Source organism: Hyla sarda, chromosome 4, assembly GCF_029499605.1.
Source record: "Hyla sarda isolate aHylSar1 chromosome 4, aHylSar1.hap1, whole genome shotgun sequence".
NCBI lineage: Eukaryota > Metazoa > Chordata > Amphibia > Anura > Hylidae > Hyla > Hyla sarda.
This window is the reverse complement of record NC_079192.1, coordinates 96,801,805-96,821,164: the sequence shown is the minus strand read 5'-3', so window position 1 is coordinate 96,821,164 and position 19,360 is coordinate 96,801,805. Positions and strand designations below refer to the sequence as shown.

Sequence of the window (19,360 nt, the reverse complement as noted above, 5' to 3'; positions counted from 1 at the left end):
CAGCAGTGACGTCAGCGTGCGCCTGAAGCACAGCTTGTGCACCAAGCCTGCCACCCGAATAATAATCAGAGAGGAACAGGACCAGGGATGGAGGATAGATACCGTAAGTATTATGATCATCAGTGTCACCTGCACTACCAGCCTGTGCCAACAGTTTAGTGTGGGTGACACTGATGACAAATTTCCCTTTAGGAAGCCTGGCATCTGTGTACAAGCGAGCCAGCCAACAAATCAGAGCCAAAATGTAACATTGGACAATAATTTAAGGAAGCTTTACCTATCCCTCCACCAAGCTTATTTAAAGAATTACTGTCACACAGACATGTCAAAAGTTTTGATTAGACACTGTCTCTGTGCTGAGACCCCCTGTGATCACTAGATATAGCTGGGAGAAGCGTGCGGCTGGGCAGTTCACTCCCCGGCATGCTGCCTGATCCGACTGATTGCAGGAGACAGGCTCTATAGGCCTCAGCCTAAGACCCTGATTGATCAAAACTGTGACATGTCAAAAGTTTATTTAAATCATATTAACACTTTAAGATATAAATGTAGGGGTTTCCTATAAGTAAAAAAAAACATTTTCCAGGGTTTTCCCCTTGGTAATATGGTTCAGAATTTTCTCAAAGCTGAAAATATTGACATGTACTTTAATAGCAATTGCACTGTAATATCTCACATTACACAAACTGGACCATGAGGAGAGGTTCAGACGAGACCCCACATACATACAAATGATATCTTCTGTATAGTCTTGTTACAGTAAATGTCATTTTTTCGTTCCAGCTTGGTGAAGAATCCGGCAGAAAGAGCCGACCTCAAGCAGCTTATGGTAATGACTTCCTCTTGGGTACCTACCTTGGGCTCCTATCCCTTTTTCATTCAGTCACTAACATATGTCTTCCTTTGTCCCTTAGGTTCACAGCTTCATTAAGACATCAGAACAAGAAGAGGTGGACTTTGCTGGATGGCTGTGTTCTACTATGGGCCTCAAACAGCCCAGCACCCCCACTCACGCAGCAGGTGTGTGAGGAGAGGACAAGAAGCTGGTCCAGGCAGAGAGCTACCGCCAACATATCCCGCCTCTGCCATACTGCAGGGATCTCTGCAGAACGTGCCAAAAATAAACGGTTAATATTCACTCTCTACACCCCTTCCTTCAGAGAAGGGTTTGGGTCAACAATAGCTGTATCCCAGTGTCTCCCGTGGGCTTCACCTGCAGTAAGATCCTTGCTTTTATCCCATGATGCTTTGTGGTACACATGATGCTTTCAGTCCATAACAGGAGGATTCCTCCAGTCTTTGATAAGGAGGGGGGTAATCTGCCCATTTCAATTTCCTAACATAGGGTTCAATGGCTCAGTCACATGTGGGACCAACGTCAGCTGAGGGATGTAATCATTTATTTTATTGTCGTCTTTCTCTAAGTCATTGAGCTAAAGCAGCTTGAACGGATAAAGATAAACGTCTATTTTGTACCAGTTATCTAGATATATTTCTCTAAAATAATAAATATTTTTCTTCCTATTACTGTCTGTGACAGCTGAAATTGGTCCCTCATGAGACTAAGAATACAGCCCACACTGCCAGCCAGTACCCTGAGCTGTCTGGAGATCTGAGCCATGCGGGTAGCTGTCCGCAAGAAAACCAGCTTCTAAAGCCATAACCCAGAGCCTGCCACCTTCTAGCAATCTGCCTTCTTTTTTGGGAAAAACTCTTCTCTGCCGGAGCGGTAAACTGGCTACTGCACTAAATCTCTTGGTACAGACTACTCCATTTTAATAGAATCAGTGCTAATACGTTACATTTCAGATTTTCTTATTGACCACAGGAATCAATAGCAGTGATGTCCATTTTATTACAGGCACATAAAGCTTACAGTCGAGCAATGGCAAGTCTTTAGCATTAAGTGATAGTACCCCTGCATGTTGCTCCGGTAGAGGAGGGGGATGTGTATCCAGCAGTCGTCTTGCTGCCTCCTGCCTGTGCCTCTTTACCTGCCCTGACTTTTCATATTTATTTTCTATTTGAATGTGATGTGATGTGATCGCTCAGAATCTTTTTGCTGTGTCAGGCTTCTAATCCTCATTGTGATCCTGTACCGGGTGTACGTAAGCCGCTTCTTACGGCGGGCACTCTGAGGGGATGAAAGGGAGGCCCATGCCAGCCTGCCAATGGTTCAACGAGAAGCCTTCAGTCCTTATAACCTGTACCTCTTGAATACTCAGATGTATTATCTTTGACTACAATAAACCTATGATAAAGACTCTTTGATCTAGACTGAATATTGTAAGATAAGCTTTTGTTAGGCCACATCCTAAACTTGATTTGGACAAAGGAACATTACGTATCTCCATCAAAAACAGTGTTTCCCAACCAGTGTGCCTACAGTTGTTGCAAACTACAACTCCCCAGTTGTAGTTTTACAACAGCTGAAGACACACTGGTTGAGAAACACTACGCTAAAGCAACACCATGAGGGAAATATATAAATATTGGTGCAAATATCAGTTGTCATACAGCTTTCCAAAGAAATAGGGGCTAAGTTATAGATCGCGGGTGGGGGGTCCGACTGCTGGCCCCCCACCCCCGTGATCCTTTGCATAGGGGATAGGTTTCATTTCACTACAGTACTCATTTAAATGCTAGATTTTATTGATATTTTATTTGCAGCTTATGACAGTGTACATTCACTGAATGGCAACTTTATTAGAGACCTCCGTCTAGTTGTGCAACCACCCCCTTGGCCTTCAGAGCTGCAGCTGTTTGTCATGTTGGCCCCTGAGGACAGAAAAGCAGTTAAGGCAAGTCAGGACCTCTACCTAATTTGCATTAACAGCCCATTCTACCTTGGTCCAGAAATGCTTTTATAGGACTAAAATCTAGGACTGTGACAGATGGGTAGCAAGAAACACTCGTCATATTCTTGGAACCAATCCTTGGCTATACAGACTTTGTGGCATGGTCCATTGTCCTGCTAATGGGGGGGAACCATGAAGCGATGAATTTACCAGTCACACAACTGATTTTTAAAGCGCAACTGTCATGAGTTTTAACCCCCATAAACCAGCCCCAGCTTGACAGAGTTGTTAGAAATAATAGTTAAATCATACCTTTTGCTGCTTTCTAGCAGCTTTAATGATGCAAAAAAATGCTTTTAACGATAGTCAGCAACAGTCGGATAGGCGTGGCTATGCCCGCAGCCGCCACACCTATCCCCTGTATGTCAGTCCTGGGGATGCTGTGTGATTGGTCCATAGGTCCCAGCACTGAGAGCCCTTATTACTGTACTGTAGAAGAATAAACAGCGCCCGTTCATCTATGCACTCCAGTGATGCGGGCAGCCAGCACTTACAGCAAGCACTAGCTCTCTTTCTGCTAGTACTTGCTCCCTATAGCCCAATGCGCGGTGTAATACTGTAGCGGAATGATCTGGCCGCCCGGTCTCATCTACTGCTGTGATGCAATGCGGGCGGCCAGATCATTCCGCTACAGCATTACACCGCGCATTGGGCTATAGTGAGCAAGTACTAGCAGAAAGAGAGCTAGTGCTTGCTGTAAGTGCTGGCTGCCCGCATCACCGGAGTGCGTAGATGAACAGGCGCCGTTTATTCTTCTACAGTACAGTAATAAGGGCTCTCAGTGCTGGGACCTATGGACCAATCACACAGCGTCCCCAGCACTGACATACAGGGGATAGGTGTGGTGGCTGCGGGTATAGCCACGCCTATCCGACTGTTGCTGACTATCGTTAAAAGCATTTTTTTTGCATCATTAAAGCTGCTAGAAAGCAGCAAAAGGTATGATTTAACTATTATTTCTAACAACTCTGTCAAGCTGGGGCTGGTTTATGGGGGTTAAAACTCATGACAGTTGTGCTTTAAACTATGATTTCTCTAAAACAACCCAGCACTTCAGAGCAAATCATAGTGTCCTGGGATCCTTCTTCATAGTAACATAGTTCATAAGGTTAAAAAAAAAAACAGTTTAACCTATATACCTAGTTTGTCCCTACTGAGTTGATCCAGAAGAAGGTGAAAAACCCTTATGAAGCTAATGCCAATTGCTCCATACTAGGGGGGGGTGTAATTATTTCCTGACTCCAAATATGGCATCAGAATAAATTCCTGGATCAATGTTCTGTTAACAGAGTATGGATATTACATTTATATTATGTTACTACTCTCCAGAAATGCATCCAGCCCCTTTGAACTCTTTTATATAGAGTTCACCATGACCACTTCCTCTGGCAGAATGTTTCATAGTCTCACTGCTGTTACATTAAAGAACCCTTGCTTCCTGCACTTGTTTTATGATTCCCACGGTTTGGCCAGTATAACACAGGTGACCGGTTCCCTTTAAATATAGCTTAGAAGTAGGCAGAGAAGTGTACCCAAGATGAGCCAAGCTAAAATAAATAAGATATCAGTATTTCTAGCTTATAAGTAACAATGAATACCTTTTATTGTAAGAGAATTCACCAAACAATGCACACACAAGAATCTTTATACCCATTTATTTACACGGCACAGCTTATGTCTTAATGCTGTGGATTAGTACCCGTCTACTGGGCTACATTATTCACTTTATATGGATCTAGAGCTGCAGAGGTCCCATGTTCTTTGCTACAAAATTGTGCTTTAAATGAGATCTAGACACAAACAAAGTTATTCAACATAAAGAAGAGTTCTATAAACCTTGATAGGTTTGCTGTAAAGATGGCAGCCCCTGAGATATCCGGCTCCTGGAGTCATGGCACCTAACCTTGTTTGGGGCACAAAGACATCTACTCTAAGCGATAAGTAAAGATGTAGTGCCCTTGAAGATGCCATCAATCGTAGCAACTCATAGTTGGTCAATAACTAATGTATCCTTCTCTAATGGCTACATTTACAGACAGCGCCCTTGGAAAGGGAAAATTCATGCCAAATCTAGTTACTAGTCATGAAATGTTGCTAGTAGGGATCTAAGCTTATTTCATGTGCTCTATACAGAACATCAGTCTTGGAATCGGTGAGTGCTAGGACCTATAAACCCCTTTACTAGAAATATGTTAAAGGATTTAATGTGGTCTTCCCCTTTATGTACCATAAAACATCTTACTGGCTGACAAAGAGCTATAATAGAATACATGCAAGGTAAAATACTGCAGTCATTAACCCCGTGGACAAATGAAGGATGTGCTGTCGTTTATCATATGAACAGACAGTCCATTACTGGTGTCAACTTCTAAGTATCTGAATCCTCTTCCTCCTCTTCTTCTTCTTCTTCTTCTTGACTATAATCCATTGTGTTCAGCTGCAGTTCAGTCTGGTTTATTACAGCTTCATCATCCACGTTCACAGACTCCTGCAGAAAAATAAACTCCATCAATGAGACTCAAAGGCCGACATTTACCAAAAATGGTTGTGTAATCTGTAATAAATGTATTAAAAGTACACATATCTTAAAAGGTGGCAATCCAAAAAATCGGAGGCATACAATCCAGATTTCGGCTGCATATTGCACTCACTTTTGCAGTGGGTTTTGCCAAGGCAGCAGATGTAGATTAACCATGTTAAAGGGGTATTCCGGGTTTAAACATCTTATCCCCAATCACGTCATGCCCCCTCCCATAGACATGAATGGAGGGGGCGTGGTGTGAAGTCACGAGGGGGCGTGACTGCGACTTCACTTACCCGTCTCGGAACCAGCGTCCGGCACACAATGCCGGGAATCGCAGCGGAGGGACCCCTGTGATCATACATCTTATCCTTTGGATAGGGGATAAGGTGTTTAAACCTGGAATACCCCTTTAATCCACATAATTTAGGTTTTGGATTCCAAACATATTGTTCGTATGGAAAATGCATTAGTGACATTCATTACTTTTTGTTTCAAATCTGCAGTGAAAAAAACCATGCTACAGTTCAGTGTAACTACAGGGCATACTCCTATTGAAAACAATGCGACCAGCATTACAGAATGCAAAATACATGAGAAAAATACATTGTGGGGGGATTTGTCAAAGTGTCTGGCAGTTTTATGGTGTAAAATAAAAGTAGCAACGTTTTACGCAATTTAAATTTTGCTCAGTTTTACAACTTCTCTGCAGTTTAAAAAGGGGCATGGTTTTAGTGTAGTGAGTAGTAGACATGTATAAAATATATATATATCCCTACTGTGTGTTAAAGGGGTTATCCAGGAATAGAAAAACAGAGCAGTTCCATTGAAGTGAATGGAGCCAAGCTGTAATACCACACACAACCTTAGGACAGACATGGAGCTGTTTCTGAAAGAAATAAGCTCAATTTTCTATTCCTGGATAACCCTGTTGATCCAAAGGAAGGAAAGAAAAAAAAACCCTTATGAGCTTGATGCCAATTGCCCTATACCAGGGAGAAAAATTCCTTCCCGACTATAATATGGCAATAATAATAAATTGCTGGAACAACATTCTGTCCCTATAAATCTAATATCTATAACCTGTAATGTTATTACTCTCCAGAAATGCATCCAGGCCCCTATCAAACTCTTAAGTACACTATGACCACTTCCTCTGGCAGAGACTTCCACAGTCTCACTGCTCTTAACCCCTTAAGGACGCAGGACGTAAATGTACGTCCTGGTGAGGTGGTACTTAACGCACCAGGACGTACATTTACGTCCTAAGCATAACCGCGGGCATCGGAGCGATGCCCGTGTCATGCGCGGCTGATCCCGGCTGCTGATCGCAGCCAGGGACCCGCCGGCAATGGCCGACGCCCGCGATCTCGCGGGCGTCCGCCATTAACCCCTCAGGTGCCGGGATCAACACAGATCCCGGCATCTGCGGGAGTTCGCGATTAAAATGAACGATCGGATCGCCCGCAGCGCTGCTGCGAGGATCCGATCATTCATAACGCCGCACGGAGGTCCCTTCTCCTTTCTCCGTGCGGCTCCCGGCGTCTCCTGCTCTGGTCTGTGATCGAGCAGACCAGAGCAGGAGATGACCGATAATACTGATCTGTTCTATGTCCTATACATAGAACAGATCAGTATTAGCAATCATGGTATTGCTATGAATAGTCCCCTATGGGGACTATTCAAGTGTAAAAAAAAATGTAAAAAAATGTAAAAGTAAAAGTAAAAAAAAAGTGAAAAATCCCCTCCCCCAATAAAAAAGTAAAACGTCCGTTTTTTCCTATTTTACCCCCAAAAAGCGTAAAAAAATTTTTTTATAGACATATTTGGTATCGCCGCGTGCGTAAATGTCCGAACTATTAAAATAAAATGTTAATGATCCCGTACGGTGAACGGCGTGAACGAAAAAAAATTTAAAAAGTCCAAAATTCCTACTTTTTTAATACATTTTATAAAAAAAAAAATTATAAAAAAATGTATTAAAAGTTTTTTATATACAAATGTGGTATCAAAAAAAAGTACAGATCATGGCGCAAAAAATGAGCCCCCATACCGCCACTTATACGGAAAAATAAAAAAGTTAGAGGTCATCAAAATAAAGGGATTATAAACGTACTAATTTGGTTAAAAAGTTTGTGATTTTTTTTAAGCGCAACAATAATATAAAAGTATATAATAATGGGTATCATTTTAATCGTATTGACCCTCAGAATAAAGAACACATGTCATTTTTACCATAAATTGTACGGCGTGAAAACAAAACCTTCCAAAATTAGCAAAATTGCGTTTTTTCGTTTTAATTTCCCCACAAAAATAGTGTTTTTTGGTTGCGCCATACATTTTATGATATAATGAGTGATGTCATTACAAAGGACAACTGGTCGCGCAAAAAACAAGCCCTCATACTAGTCTGTGGATGAAAATATAAAAGAGTTATGATTTTTAGAAGGCGAGGAGGAAAAAATGAAAACGTAAAAATTAAATTGTCTGAGTCCTTAAGGCCAAAATGGGCTGCGTCCTTAAGGGGTTAAAGTAAAGAACCCCCCCCCCCCCCCCATCTGTGCTGGTGTAGAAATCTTCTTTCCTCTAGATGTAGAGCAGGGGTCTCAAACTTGTGGTCCTCCAGATGTTGCAAAACTTCAACTCCCAGCATGCCTGGACATGCCCAGACAGCGATTTGCTAATGGTTGTCGGGAATGCTGGGAGTTGAAGTTTTGCAACATCTGGAGGGCCACAGGTTTAACCCCTTAAAGACAAGGGGGTTTTCCGTTTTTGCACTTTCGTTTAAAAAAAAAAAAAATAACCCTTTCAATTTTGCACCTAAAAATCCATATTATGGATTATTTTTTGCGCCACCAATTCTACTTTGCAGTGACATCAGTCATTTTACCCAAAAATCTATGGCAAAACGGAAAAAAAAATAATAGTGAGACAAAATTGATTAAAAAAAATGCCATTTTGTAACTTTTGGGGGCTTCTGTTTCTACGCAGTAAATCTTATGGTAAAAATGACACCTTCTCTTTATTCTGTAGGTCCATACAATTAAAATGATACCCTACTTATATAGGTTTGATTTTGTTGTACTTCTGAAAAAAATCATAACTACATGCAGGAAAATGTATACGTTTAAAATTGTCATCTTCTGACCCCTATAACTTTATTTTACCGCGTATGGATCGGTATGAGGGCTCATTTTTTGCGCCGTGATCTGAAGTTTTTAGCGGTACCCTTTTTGTATTGATCGGACTTGTTGATAACTTTTTATTCATTTTTTCATTATATTTTTGGCTCTATACACCACCATAATTGAAATGAACAAGATGTGCTTTAACTGCAGACTGTCAGCTTTAATTTGAGGGTATTTACATCCAAATCAGTTGAATGATGTAGGAATTACAACAGTTTAGATATGTGCCTCCCACTTGTTAAGGGACCAAAAAGTAATGGGACAATTGGCTTCTCAGCTGTTCCATGGCCAGGTGTGTCCCTCATTATCCCAATTACAATAAGCAGATAAAAGGTCCAGAGTTCATTTCAAGTGTGCTATTTGCATTTGGAATCTGTTTCTGTCAACTCTCAAGATGAGATCCAAAAAGCTATCACTATCAGTGAAGCAAGCCATCATTAGGCTGAAAAAACAAAACAAATCCATCAGAGAGAGAGTCAAAACAACTGTTTGGAACACACAGAAGGAACGCACTGGTGAGCTCCGCAACACCAAAAGACCCGGAAGAAAACATGGTGGATGAGCGAAGAATCCTTTCCCTGGTGAAGAAAACCCCCTCCACAACAGTTGGCCAGATGAAGAACACTCTCCAGGAGGTAGGTGTATGTGTGTCAAAGTCAACAATCAAGAGAAGACTTCACCAGAGTGAATACAGAGGGTTCACTACAAGATGGAAACCTTTGGTGAGCCTCAAAATCAGGAATGCCAGATTAGAGTTTGCCAAACCACATCTAAAAAAGCCTTCACAGTCCTGGAACAACATCCTATGGACAGATGAGACCAAGATCAACTTGTACCAGAGAGATGGGAAGAGAAGAGTATGGAGAAGGAAAGGAACATGATCCTAAGTATACACCTCATCAGTGAAGCATGGTGGCGGTAGTGTCATGGCATAGTGGGCATGTATGGCTGCCAATGGAACTGCTTTTCTTGTATTTATTGATGTGACTGCTGACAAAAGCAGCAGGATGAATTTTGAAGTGTTTCGGGCAGTATTATCTACTCATATTCAGCAAAATGCTTCAGAACTCATTGGACGGCGCTTCACAGTACAGATGGACAATGACCAAAAGCAACCAAAGAGTTTATTAAGGGAGAGAAGTGGAATGTTATGCAATGTCCAAGTCAGTCATCTGACCTGAATCTGATTGAGCATGCATTTCACTTACTGAAGACAAAACTGAAGGGAAAATGCCCCAAGAACAAGCAGGAACTGAAGTAGAGGCCTGGCAGAGCATCAGCAGGGATGAAACCCAGTGTCTGGTAATGTCTATGCTTCCAGACTTCAGGCAGTAATTGACTGCAAAGGATTTGCAACCATTAAAAAGTGAAAGTTTGATTATGATTATTATTCTGTTCCATTACTTTTGGTCCCTTAACAAGTGGGAGGCACATATGCAAACTGTTGTGATTCCTACACCGTCCACCTGATTTGGATGTAAATACCATCACATTAAAGCTGACAATCTGCAGTTAAAGCACATCTTTAAGCACATTTCATTTCAAATCAATTATGGTGGTGTATAGAGCCAAAAATGTGAGAATTGTTTTGTTTTGTGTCCTTCCTTCTCACCTCCTTATGCATTGCTCTATTTCCTATGTCTCTCTTCCTTCTGGACCACTGACTGCTACTGTTTCCACCCCTCTATGTGTTGACTTATGCTTCCCTTATGGCTAGCGGTTTACATGTAGTGGCGTGGAATGTGAGGGGCCTTAATGATCCCACTAAGCGTCTTGCTATATTTCAGGCGCTAAAATCCTACCAACCTGCTGTGCTGTGCCTCTCTGAGACGCACTTGACAAATGATACAAAACATGTGCTGAACAAACTGTGGTTTGGCCACACCTTTCACACCACCTTTTCCTCACATGCCCAGGGTGTAAGTGTCCTTATTTATAGAAATATTTTGTTTTCCTGTACTTCTAGTCTTATTGATCCAGACCAGTACACACATAGTACGATTGGCTTTATGGTGTCTTCAATCGTACTGTGTGTGTACTGGTTGCACTCTATGTTTCTCCCCCCCATACTAAAGAGTGCCTTGCGCAGGGTGGTATCTTATTTATCCTCTTTGCCTGAAGCGCCGCTCTTGGTGGTTGGGCATTTCAATAATCTCTTACAGCCGACACTTGATAGGTTTGGTACCCAGGGACCTCCCAGGACTCCTACTACGGGTTTGGCTAGGTTTGTGGAGGAGGTGGGCAGATCTCTGGAGGAGACATAAATCCTACCAAGGTGCAATACTCTCTTACTCTAGCTCTCATGGTACGCTGTCATGCATTGATCTTGCGCTGGGCAACGAGTTGGTCTTTCCCCTGGTCACATCGGTGGAGTATCTCTCTGATCACTCCCTATTTTTGTACATCTCACCTTTGAATTCTAATCCTAGGTTGCGGGGTTCTCTGTGGCGACTGAACTCCTTTTGGCTTCAAGTCCCCTCAGTTGGCCTTACACTCAAGACCGATGTGGAGGCCTTTTGAGATCAATGCAGGAACTGCCTGGGTTGATACAGTGTGGGATTCTTTGGGGTATCTTTATTAGCGATATTAAGACCTGTAAATCTAGGAATAGGGCGATTCAGGCCTCACTACAGCAGCAAGTGCTCCTTTCGGAACAAAGGTTTTTGCGTGACCCTTCTGACCTAGCTAGAGATAATGGATGCGAACATCTTGAATGTATTGGTTTCCTTCTATGAGAAGACGTATTCTTCCAAGCTGCCACATGATCTGGCTGCTATTGATCAATTTGTTTCTGTTATCTCGCTCCCGGCACTATCGCAGACCCAGAGGGATCTCCTAGATGAACCCATTACTCTTGAAGAATTAGAGGCTGTTTTAGGGGCCCTTAATAATAATAATAAGTCGTCCCCGGGTGTTGACGAGCTTCCCAATGAGTATCTTAAACAATACCAAGACATTCTGCTGCCCCAGTAGCTGGGGGTTCTGCAGGCTGCGAGGAAGGGGAGGGTCTGCCTGGGTTTATGCTAGAGGCCATTATAGTATTGCTACTGAAACCCAGTAAGGACCCGCTCTCTGCGGGCTCATAGACCAATTTCCTTACTGTGCTCCGATGTTAACCTATTAGCGAAGGCCTTAGCCAACCGTCTCCTGGGGGACATTACTACCTTGGTACACTGTGACCAAACGGGGTTCATGCCGGGGAAGTCGATGGCGGATAACATCAGAAGGCTCTTTTTTAATCTCCAGTTGCAGCCCAAGGGCGCTGTTTGCAGGGCTGTGCTTTCACTCGACGCTGCCAAAGCTTTTGACAGCGTCAAATGGAATTTCTTGTGGAGTGTCATGAGTCACATGGGATTTGGGCCACGGTTTTTGGCATGGGTGCAACTGTTACACGATGCCCCTCGTGCCAGAATTCGGGCTAATGGTTTACTTTTCCATTCCTTTCCCCTGGGTCATGGTACATGCCAAGGGTGTCCCCTCTCCCCATTTCTATTTGCCATAGCAATAGAGCCCTTGGCAGTACTATTAGGGCATCTATGAAGTTTAGGGGTTTCCGTTATGGGGATATAGAGGAATGTATTGCCCTTTAAGCAGATTATATGCTTCTCTTCCTGGGAGATGTTGTGCATTCCTTACCCCCTTAATGGCTCTAATAGAAAAGTAGGGTAGTTACCTGTCCAATTGGGTAAGTCCACGATCCTTCCCCTTGATCCCCTCCATACCGGTTATTGCTATGGTTGGCCTCCCTGTGGTTGCACAGTTTAAATATCTGGCTGTCTATGTTACTGCCTTTCCCTCCGATTATGTTACTCTTAATCTTGTTCCGTTGCTAGACCGTAAATCTCTCAAAGTGGCTACTTGGCGTAAACTTTCCCTTTCTATGATTGGTAGATCCAACTTAGTTAAAATGGTGCTAATGCCTCAGGTTTTTGTATATTCTACATAATACCCCTGCCTGGATTTGTATGAAATATTTTCTTAGGATTCAGTCATTATTTAGAGAGCTTATCTGGAATGGCAAGCCAGCTAGGATTCGCCTTGAAATGTTGCAACGTGGTAAGGTGGCGGGTGGTTTATCCATTCCAAATCCTTGGTTGTATTTTTTTAACATCGCAGGTCCAGCACTTGAAGGGGTGGAAGCAGTTTACTACTATGGGGCGCACGGGAGATCTAGTATCAGGGTCTATTCACACGTACAGTATTTTGCGCAGATTTGATGCACAGGATTTGACGCTGTGTTCAGTCATTCAGTTTACATTGAAATCTGCAGCAGAAAATCCTGCACATCAAATTTGCGCAGAATACTGTACGTGTGAATAGACCATCAAGGCGTATTGGTAAGGTGACCCCAATTTATCTGTTGGAAATGACTGCACAGACACGCCCCCCAGACCTCCCTCCTACCTTTGTATTTATCCGTAAGGTGTGGACGAAATTTAGGACCCTTTTGCATTATACTATGTTTGTCACGTATTCTCCTCTGTGGCATAATCCTAGCCTGTCCAAATTCCGTATACTACCTGATGTCTCCCTTTGGGTCACCCATGGAGTTTTGTATCTCTCCCAGCTGTATGATGGGCCGATATTAAAGTCATTTTCTTAACTGTGGGAGGAGTTTTGCTGCCCCAAACATTTTTTTATTGTTATCCACAATTGTGTCATGCCCTCCATGCGCAGTTTCGGGCTTGTGACTTGACTGTTGGCTCATCCGTGGCAGTTGATGAACTGTTCATTCAGATTTCTATTAAGGGTGTGATATCTGTGTTGCATAGGGACTTACTGTCCTCTTATCAGGAGGCCAATCCATTGAATATTAATGATAAATGGGAGTCAGATGTGGGTCCCATGTCAGATAAGCAGTGGGCAGATTGTATCCCTGGCTTGCAGTGTAGGAATCTCACCAGGTGTCCCAATTATTTTTGCTACATCGGGTGTATCGAACTCCCGCCTTTTTGCACAGGATTGGGGTGCGGCCGGATTCCTGCTGCCCCCATTGGTCCTTGCTTAATGCTCACTTGCTTCATGTGATGTGGGACTGTACTCATCTCGCGCACTTCTGGGACAGCTGATTAGACAAGTGTATGGTTGTCCATTTAGTCTGTCTACTTTGAAATGTGCGCTGGGATACCTGGAGGGATTAGATGAGGATGGTGGCTTATGTATTAGAATTAGCAGGATTTTATACCAAGCTCGTAAATTGATTGCCCAGCATTGGTTGTGGGTTTCGCCGCCTACTATTTCTGAATTGATAACAAAATTAAATCATATTATTAGACTAAAAAAAGGGGTATATCTTAAGAGAAAAGCCATGCGCAAATTGATGCCATATGGGGTCCGTGGATCAATAACCCTGGTTTGCCATCCACATATTTGCGGAGGAATCCAATGGAGTGGTGTTTCTGAGTTGTCTGTGTTTTGCTCATCGATTGCTCTCACCTTGTCTGTGCCCCTATTTTGTATTTGTCTTGGTATGTTGTTCGCTGTCTGAGTCCCTGTTCTCTGTGTTGGGGTTCCGTGTGCCCCTTGTTGCTGCCCCCCTCGCCCGTACTGTGATGTTTTACTTTCTTCTCATATGATACTCCTGCCTTATACTACTTGAGTATGTATGTTGACATGCTTTTGCCTTTTGTCTGGGGGATGATCTGTTATACTGCACTGTATTGTTTCAACATAATTCTTTTTGTTTAATCTGCTGTGAAGGACGGACACTGGGATTTTTTTTTTGGGGTGGGTGGAATGGGTGGAATGGGTTTTCTGGGTTTATGTTTTTCTTTGTTTTTGTGTGATGTATGTTTTATAAAACGTTTAATAAAAATTTCTGATGTGAGGAAAAAAAAAGGATGTAGAGGATGCCCCCTTGTTATAGATACAGTTCTTGGTATAAATAGATGATTGGAGAGATCTCTGTATGGTCCCCTGATATATTTATACATAGTTATTAGGTCTCCCCTAAGCCTTCTTTTTTTCCAAACTTAAGTGTACCTGTCGTTAACAAATACTTTTTATATAATGTAGATAATACCATTATATGTATATTTGTAATATACATTGGTTAACATTTTTTTTATATTTTTGGGTGATAAATGCTGCCCCTACAGCTATAGTCTGTGTGTGTCAGCCAGGAGTCCTAATACAGGAAGTGAGGTCAGGACAAGCAGGGCTCTGTGCAGGCTCCTGGCTTGTCAATCATCCTGCTGTGTGAGTCGGAGGTATGTCACAGAGCCTCGGTGCACAGAGCCCTGCTTGTCCTCAGTGAACAGAGCCCCTGCTTGTCCTCAGTGAACAGAGCCCCTGCTTGTCCTCACTGCACAGAGACCCTGCTTGTCCTCACTGCACAGAGACCCTGCTTGTCCTCACTGCACAGAGACCCTGCTTGTCCTCACTGCACAGAGCCCCTGCTTGTCCTCAGTGCACAGAGGCCCGCTTGTCCTCAGTGCACAGAGACCCGCTTGTCCTCACTGCACAGAGCCCCGCTTGTCCTCACTGCACAGAGCCCCGCTTGTCCTCACTGCACAGAGCCCCGCTTGTCCTCACTGCACAGAGCCCCGCTTGTCCTCACTGCATAGAGCCCTGCTTGTCCTCAGTCTACAGAGCCCTGCTTGTCCTCAGTGCACAGAGCCCCGCTTGTCCTAATATATTTTTTTAACCAATGTATATTACAATATACATATAATGGTATTTTCTACATTATATAAAGAGTTTTTGATAATGACAGGTACACTTTAATAACCCTAATTCTGATAATCTTTCTGGGTACTGTAGTCCTCCCATTCCCCGTATTACTCTGGTTGCCCGTCTTTGAACCCTCTCCAGCTCCACTATATCTTTCTTGTACACTGGTGCCCAGTACTGTACACAGTATTCTATGTGTGGTCTGACTAGTGATTTGTACAGTGGTAGAATTATTTTCTTGTCGTGGGCATCTATGCCCCTATTGATGCACCCCATGATTTTATTTGCCTTGGCAGCAGCTGCCCGACACTGGTCACAACAGCTAAATTTACTGTTAACTAAAATCTGTTAACTAAGTCCGTTTCCACGTCAGTCTTCCCCAGTGTTTGCCATTTAATACATATTCGCAACCTGGATTTTTTTTCTCCCCATGTGCATTACCTTCCATTTAATATATCTATATATAATCCATATCTATATATAATTATCAGTATACACCAGCAGCCATTCTGAAGACCGGAGGGTCCACAGGAGTAAACATCTCTCATGTAGTCATCAGATTCCTGCAACAATTGGATAATATATATATATATATATATATAGGTTGTCCCACCAACAATACTTATTCCCTGCCCATAAGTGCAGGATCCAGTGTTTCCCAAACAGTGTGCCTCCATCTGTTGCAAATATACAACTTCCAGCATGCCTGGACAGCCTATTTGCAAGATAGGGGAAAGGTGTATGATTTCTGGGGGTCCTGGTGGTTGCACTCTCATGACCTATCTACTCCTATCTACTGGACCAGTGGAAATATTGCTGGCTGAAAAACTCCTAGGCATTCATCATTAAAGGGGTACTACGCCCCTAGACATCTTATCCCCTATCCAAAGGATAGGGGATAATATGTCTGATGGCTGGGGAATACCCGCTATCTCCCTGCTGCACCCGGCATTCAATAAGAGCGTCAGTGCAGCGCCGGAGGCTCGTGATGTCGTGGTCACGCCCCACTCATGACATCATTGCCACGCTCCCTCAATGCAAGTCTATGGGACGGAGCGAGACTGCATGAGCCAGGTGTGACCGTGACGTCACGAGTCTCTGCCCCGCATCGCCAGTCATCCAGCACAAAGCGAAGTGCCTGGGGTGGTGCCAGCAGCGGGACCCCTGCGATCAGACATCTTATCCCCTATGCTTTGGACAGGGGATAAGATGTCTAGGGGCGGAGTACCCCTTTAAGAACTTCCTGTTAAATAAAGGTATTCCCTTGTCTCCACAACATACATTGAAATGCTGCAGATAAGAGATTTGTGCCATTTTTCATGCACATTATGTGGATTTTCTTCTCAAACCCAGTGCTGCTAGTGTAATGCACACTGAACAATGCACAGCATACTGATACCATGGGAAAGGTGGGAAAGCAGTCTATGATCAGATCACCTTCACAAACATGAGTCATGTACCTCCTGATGGGTGCACGCAGCACCTAACCATCTACTCACCACCTCAGGGTGCACAACATGTGACTGCTGCTCCTGTTCTTCTCCAGCGTTTATCATGGACTGAAGAGCCAGCTCCTCCACCTGTAAGATAAGAGCACAGGGAGTCATCCTCTCACTCTCTGTAACTTGTCTATCTCCAGTGGCCACCACGTGTCCTGCATACATACAGGCCCAACCAATGTGGGGGGAAATACTAGAAAGGTGGCTGCAATAATGGGGGGGAAATACTATAAAGGTGGCTGCAATAAAACACGTATGGCCGATGGTAGAGAGGAGCATCCTAATGACTGATACCATGAAATCCTGCAGGAGACAAAAATCAGATGGCTGCTGTCTATGGAAAGGCCAGTCTGAGAAGAGTCCTGGGTCTACTGGTCATGTGCCAGTCTGAGAACAGTCCTGGGTCTACTGGTCATGTGCCAGTCTGAGAAGAGTCCTGGGTCTACTGGTCATGTGCCAGTCTGAGAAGAGTCCTGGGTCTACTGGTCATGTGCCAGTCTGAGAAGAGTCCTGGGTCTACTGGTCATGTGCCAGTCTGAGAAGAGTCCTGGGTCTACTGGTCATGTGCCAGTCTGAGAAGAGTCCTGTGTCTACTGGTCATGTGCCAGTCTGAGAAGAGTCCTGTGTCTACTGGTCATGTGCCAGTCTGAGAAGAGTCCTGGGTCTACTGGTCATGTGCCAGTCTGAGAAGAGTCCTGGGTCTACTGGTCATGTGCCAGTCTGAGAAGAGTCCTGGGTCTACTGGTCATGTGCCAGTCTAGGAACAGTCCTGGGTCTACTGGTCATGTGCCAGTCTGAGAACAGTCCTGGGTCTACTGGTCATGTGCCAGTCTGAGAAGAGTCCTGGGTCTAGTGGTCATGTGCCAGTCTGAGAACAGTCCTGGGTCTACTGGTCATGTGCCAGTCTGAGAACAGTCCTAGGTCTACAGGTCATGTGCCAGTCTGAGAACAGTCCTGGGTCTACTGGTCATGTGCCAGTCTGAGAACAGTCCTGAGTCTAGTGGTCATGTGCCAGTCTGAGAACAGTCCTGGGTCTACTGATCATGTGCCAGAGAAGAGTCCTGGGTCTACTGGTCATGTGCCAGTCTGAGAACAGTCCTGGGTCTACTGATCATGTGCCAGAGAAGAGTCCTGGGTCTACTGGTCATGTGCCAGTCTGAGAAGAGTCCTGGGTCTACTGGTCATGTGCCAGTCTGAGAAGAGTCCTGGGTCTACTGGTCATGTGCCAGTCTGAGAAGAGTCCTGGGTCTACTGGTCATGTGCCAGTCATATGAGTAGTTATTATGGGACTTTTTCTTTTATCTGAACCCCGTAAGGAACTATGTATATGAACACTGTAAAGCACTCTTTCTCTAGGTCAGGGTTTCCCAACCAGGGTGCCTCCAGCTGTTGCAAAACTGCAACTCCCAGCATGCATGCTGGAAATTGTAGTTTTGAAACAGCTGGAGGCACCCCGGTTGGGAAACACTCGTCTAGGTAGTGTAGGCCACTAATTTTCTGGGCACTATATGAACACAGTAGGTCGTGGTCAACCACGGTTTTGACTCCGGTTTAAAAACTGTACTGCAACCGCATACGTTTTTTTTTTTTTAACATGGACGTCAATGGGAAACACACATGTATACGGTTTTTACTTTCCACATGCTCATTTGCATCCTAAAGTCCCCACCCAACACCCCTCCCATTAAAAATGGACATTTTCAAAAACGTATGGTTTTTTTTTTTATATAAAAACTGACGGAACTGTATGCACTTTTAAAAACAGTATACTGTTTAAAAACACATACGGTTTACTTTTTCCCATACTGTTCCATCCGTTTTTTTGCCATACAGTTTTCTTTAGAAAAACGGACTGAAAACAGTATGGCAAAAACGTGATGTGACCCCAGCTACCCACTACCTTTTCCTCTTCTGCTATGTTCCCACAAAGGAAATTCAGTTCCGCAAAGTTTGCTGATTGATTTTTGCAGTTTTGCGAAATTTCGGTGGAGTTTCTGTGCGCTCAAAAATTCAAAGCCCCATTGAGTTCCGTCCAAAATTCTGCAAAATTTAAAGACACGTTCAATGTTTTTGCAGAATCCGGAGAGCAGAATTTTCCACTGCGGAATCCCAATTCAAGGTGCAGTAAATTTTGCGGAATTTCCGAGCAGATTTTTCTGCAGAAGTCCACACAAAATTTCTGCGGTGTGAACACAGCCTTAGGTTACCCATGAACTTTAGGGGGTGTAGATTTCTGAGCAATTTTGGTCCCTATGAAAATAGTTTTGGGGAAACTCCAGCTGCACTCCCTATCCCAACCATCTGATCCCTACTCATTACAAACAGAGCCCCTGCCCCTTGCCCTCTAACCTTTAACCTGTTGAGCTGGTCGTGCAGGGCCGCCTTGATCTTCAGCAATGTCTCTTCCTCCTTCTTAAGTTCTTGCAAGCGACTCAGCATCTTGCATGGAGGTCACCGTCTTGGCCGCCCCATCACCCACAATCCAGGCAGCTGCTCTCCCACTACCTGTCACGGCACTCCGCCGCATCATCGCCCCGCGCGGAATCCCCCTGACGTCACTACGGAGCGACGGGATAACAAGAGGCCATATTAACTACGGGCAGCTGGTAAAAGGCCCTAACC

At 43.9% G+C, this 19,360-nt stretch overlaps 2 protein-coding genes across 2 annotated transcripts in view; one reads left to right on the top strand and one right to left on the bottom strand.

Annotated features, from left to right (window-relative positions):
* The window catches only part of MAP2K1 (mitogen-activated protein kinase kinase 1), a 56,009-nt gene extending 53,746 nt beyond the window's left edge, over nt 1-2,263 (top strand). Inside the window, exons 10-11 of the mRNA XM_056571676.1 lie at nt 784-829; nt 915-2,263. Of these exons, the coding sequence (XP_056427651.1) occupies nt 784-829; nt 915-1,028 (160 nt within the window). The 3' untranslated portion in view covers nt 1,029-2,263. The remainder of the gene's footprint in view (nt 1-783; nt 830-914) is intronic.
* Nucleotides 2,264-4,497: 2,234 nt separating this feature from the next.
* SNAPC5 (small nuclear RNA activating complex polypeptide 5) lies at nt 4,498-19,282 on the bottom strand. Its single transcript, XM_056571680.1, has 3 exons — nt 19,088-19,282; nt 16,739-16,819; nt 4,498-5,346 (listed from the first exon to the last, which is right to left on the bottom strand). Exons 1-3 carry the CDS (start codon nt 19,175-19,177, stop codon nt 5,227-5,229), a joined length of 291 nt encoding a protein of 96 aa, XP_056427655.1. The 5' UTR covers nt 19,178-19,282; the 3' UTR covers nt 4,498-5,226.
* Between the last annotated feature and the right edge of the window lie 78 nt (nt 19,283-19,360).

Bases quoted from the DNA above. Each gene is read 5' to 3' on its own strand.
- SNAPC5 (XM_056571680.1), bottom strand. From the start codon at position 19,177: ATGCTGAGTCGCTTGCAAGAACTTAAGAAGGAGGAAGAGACATTGCTG. The intron at 16,820-19,087 runs GTTAGAGGGCAA...CTTATCTTACAG, and splicing joins ACCAGCTCAACAGGTTAAAG to GTGGAGGAGCTGGCTCTTCA. The intron at 5,347-16,738 runs GTGAGTAGATGG...ATTTTTCTGCAG, and splicing joins ATGTTGTGCACCCTGAGGTG to GAGTCTGTGAACGTGGATGA.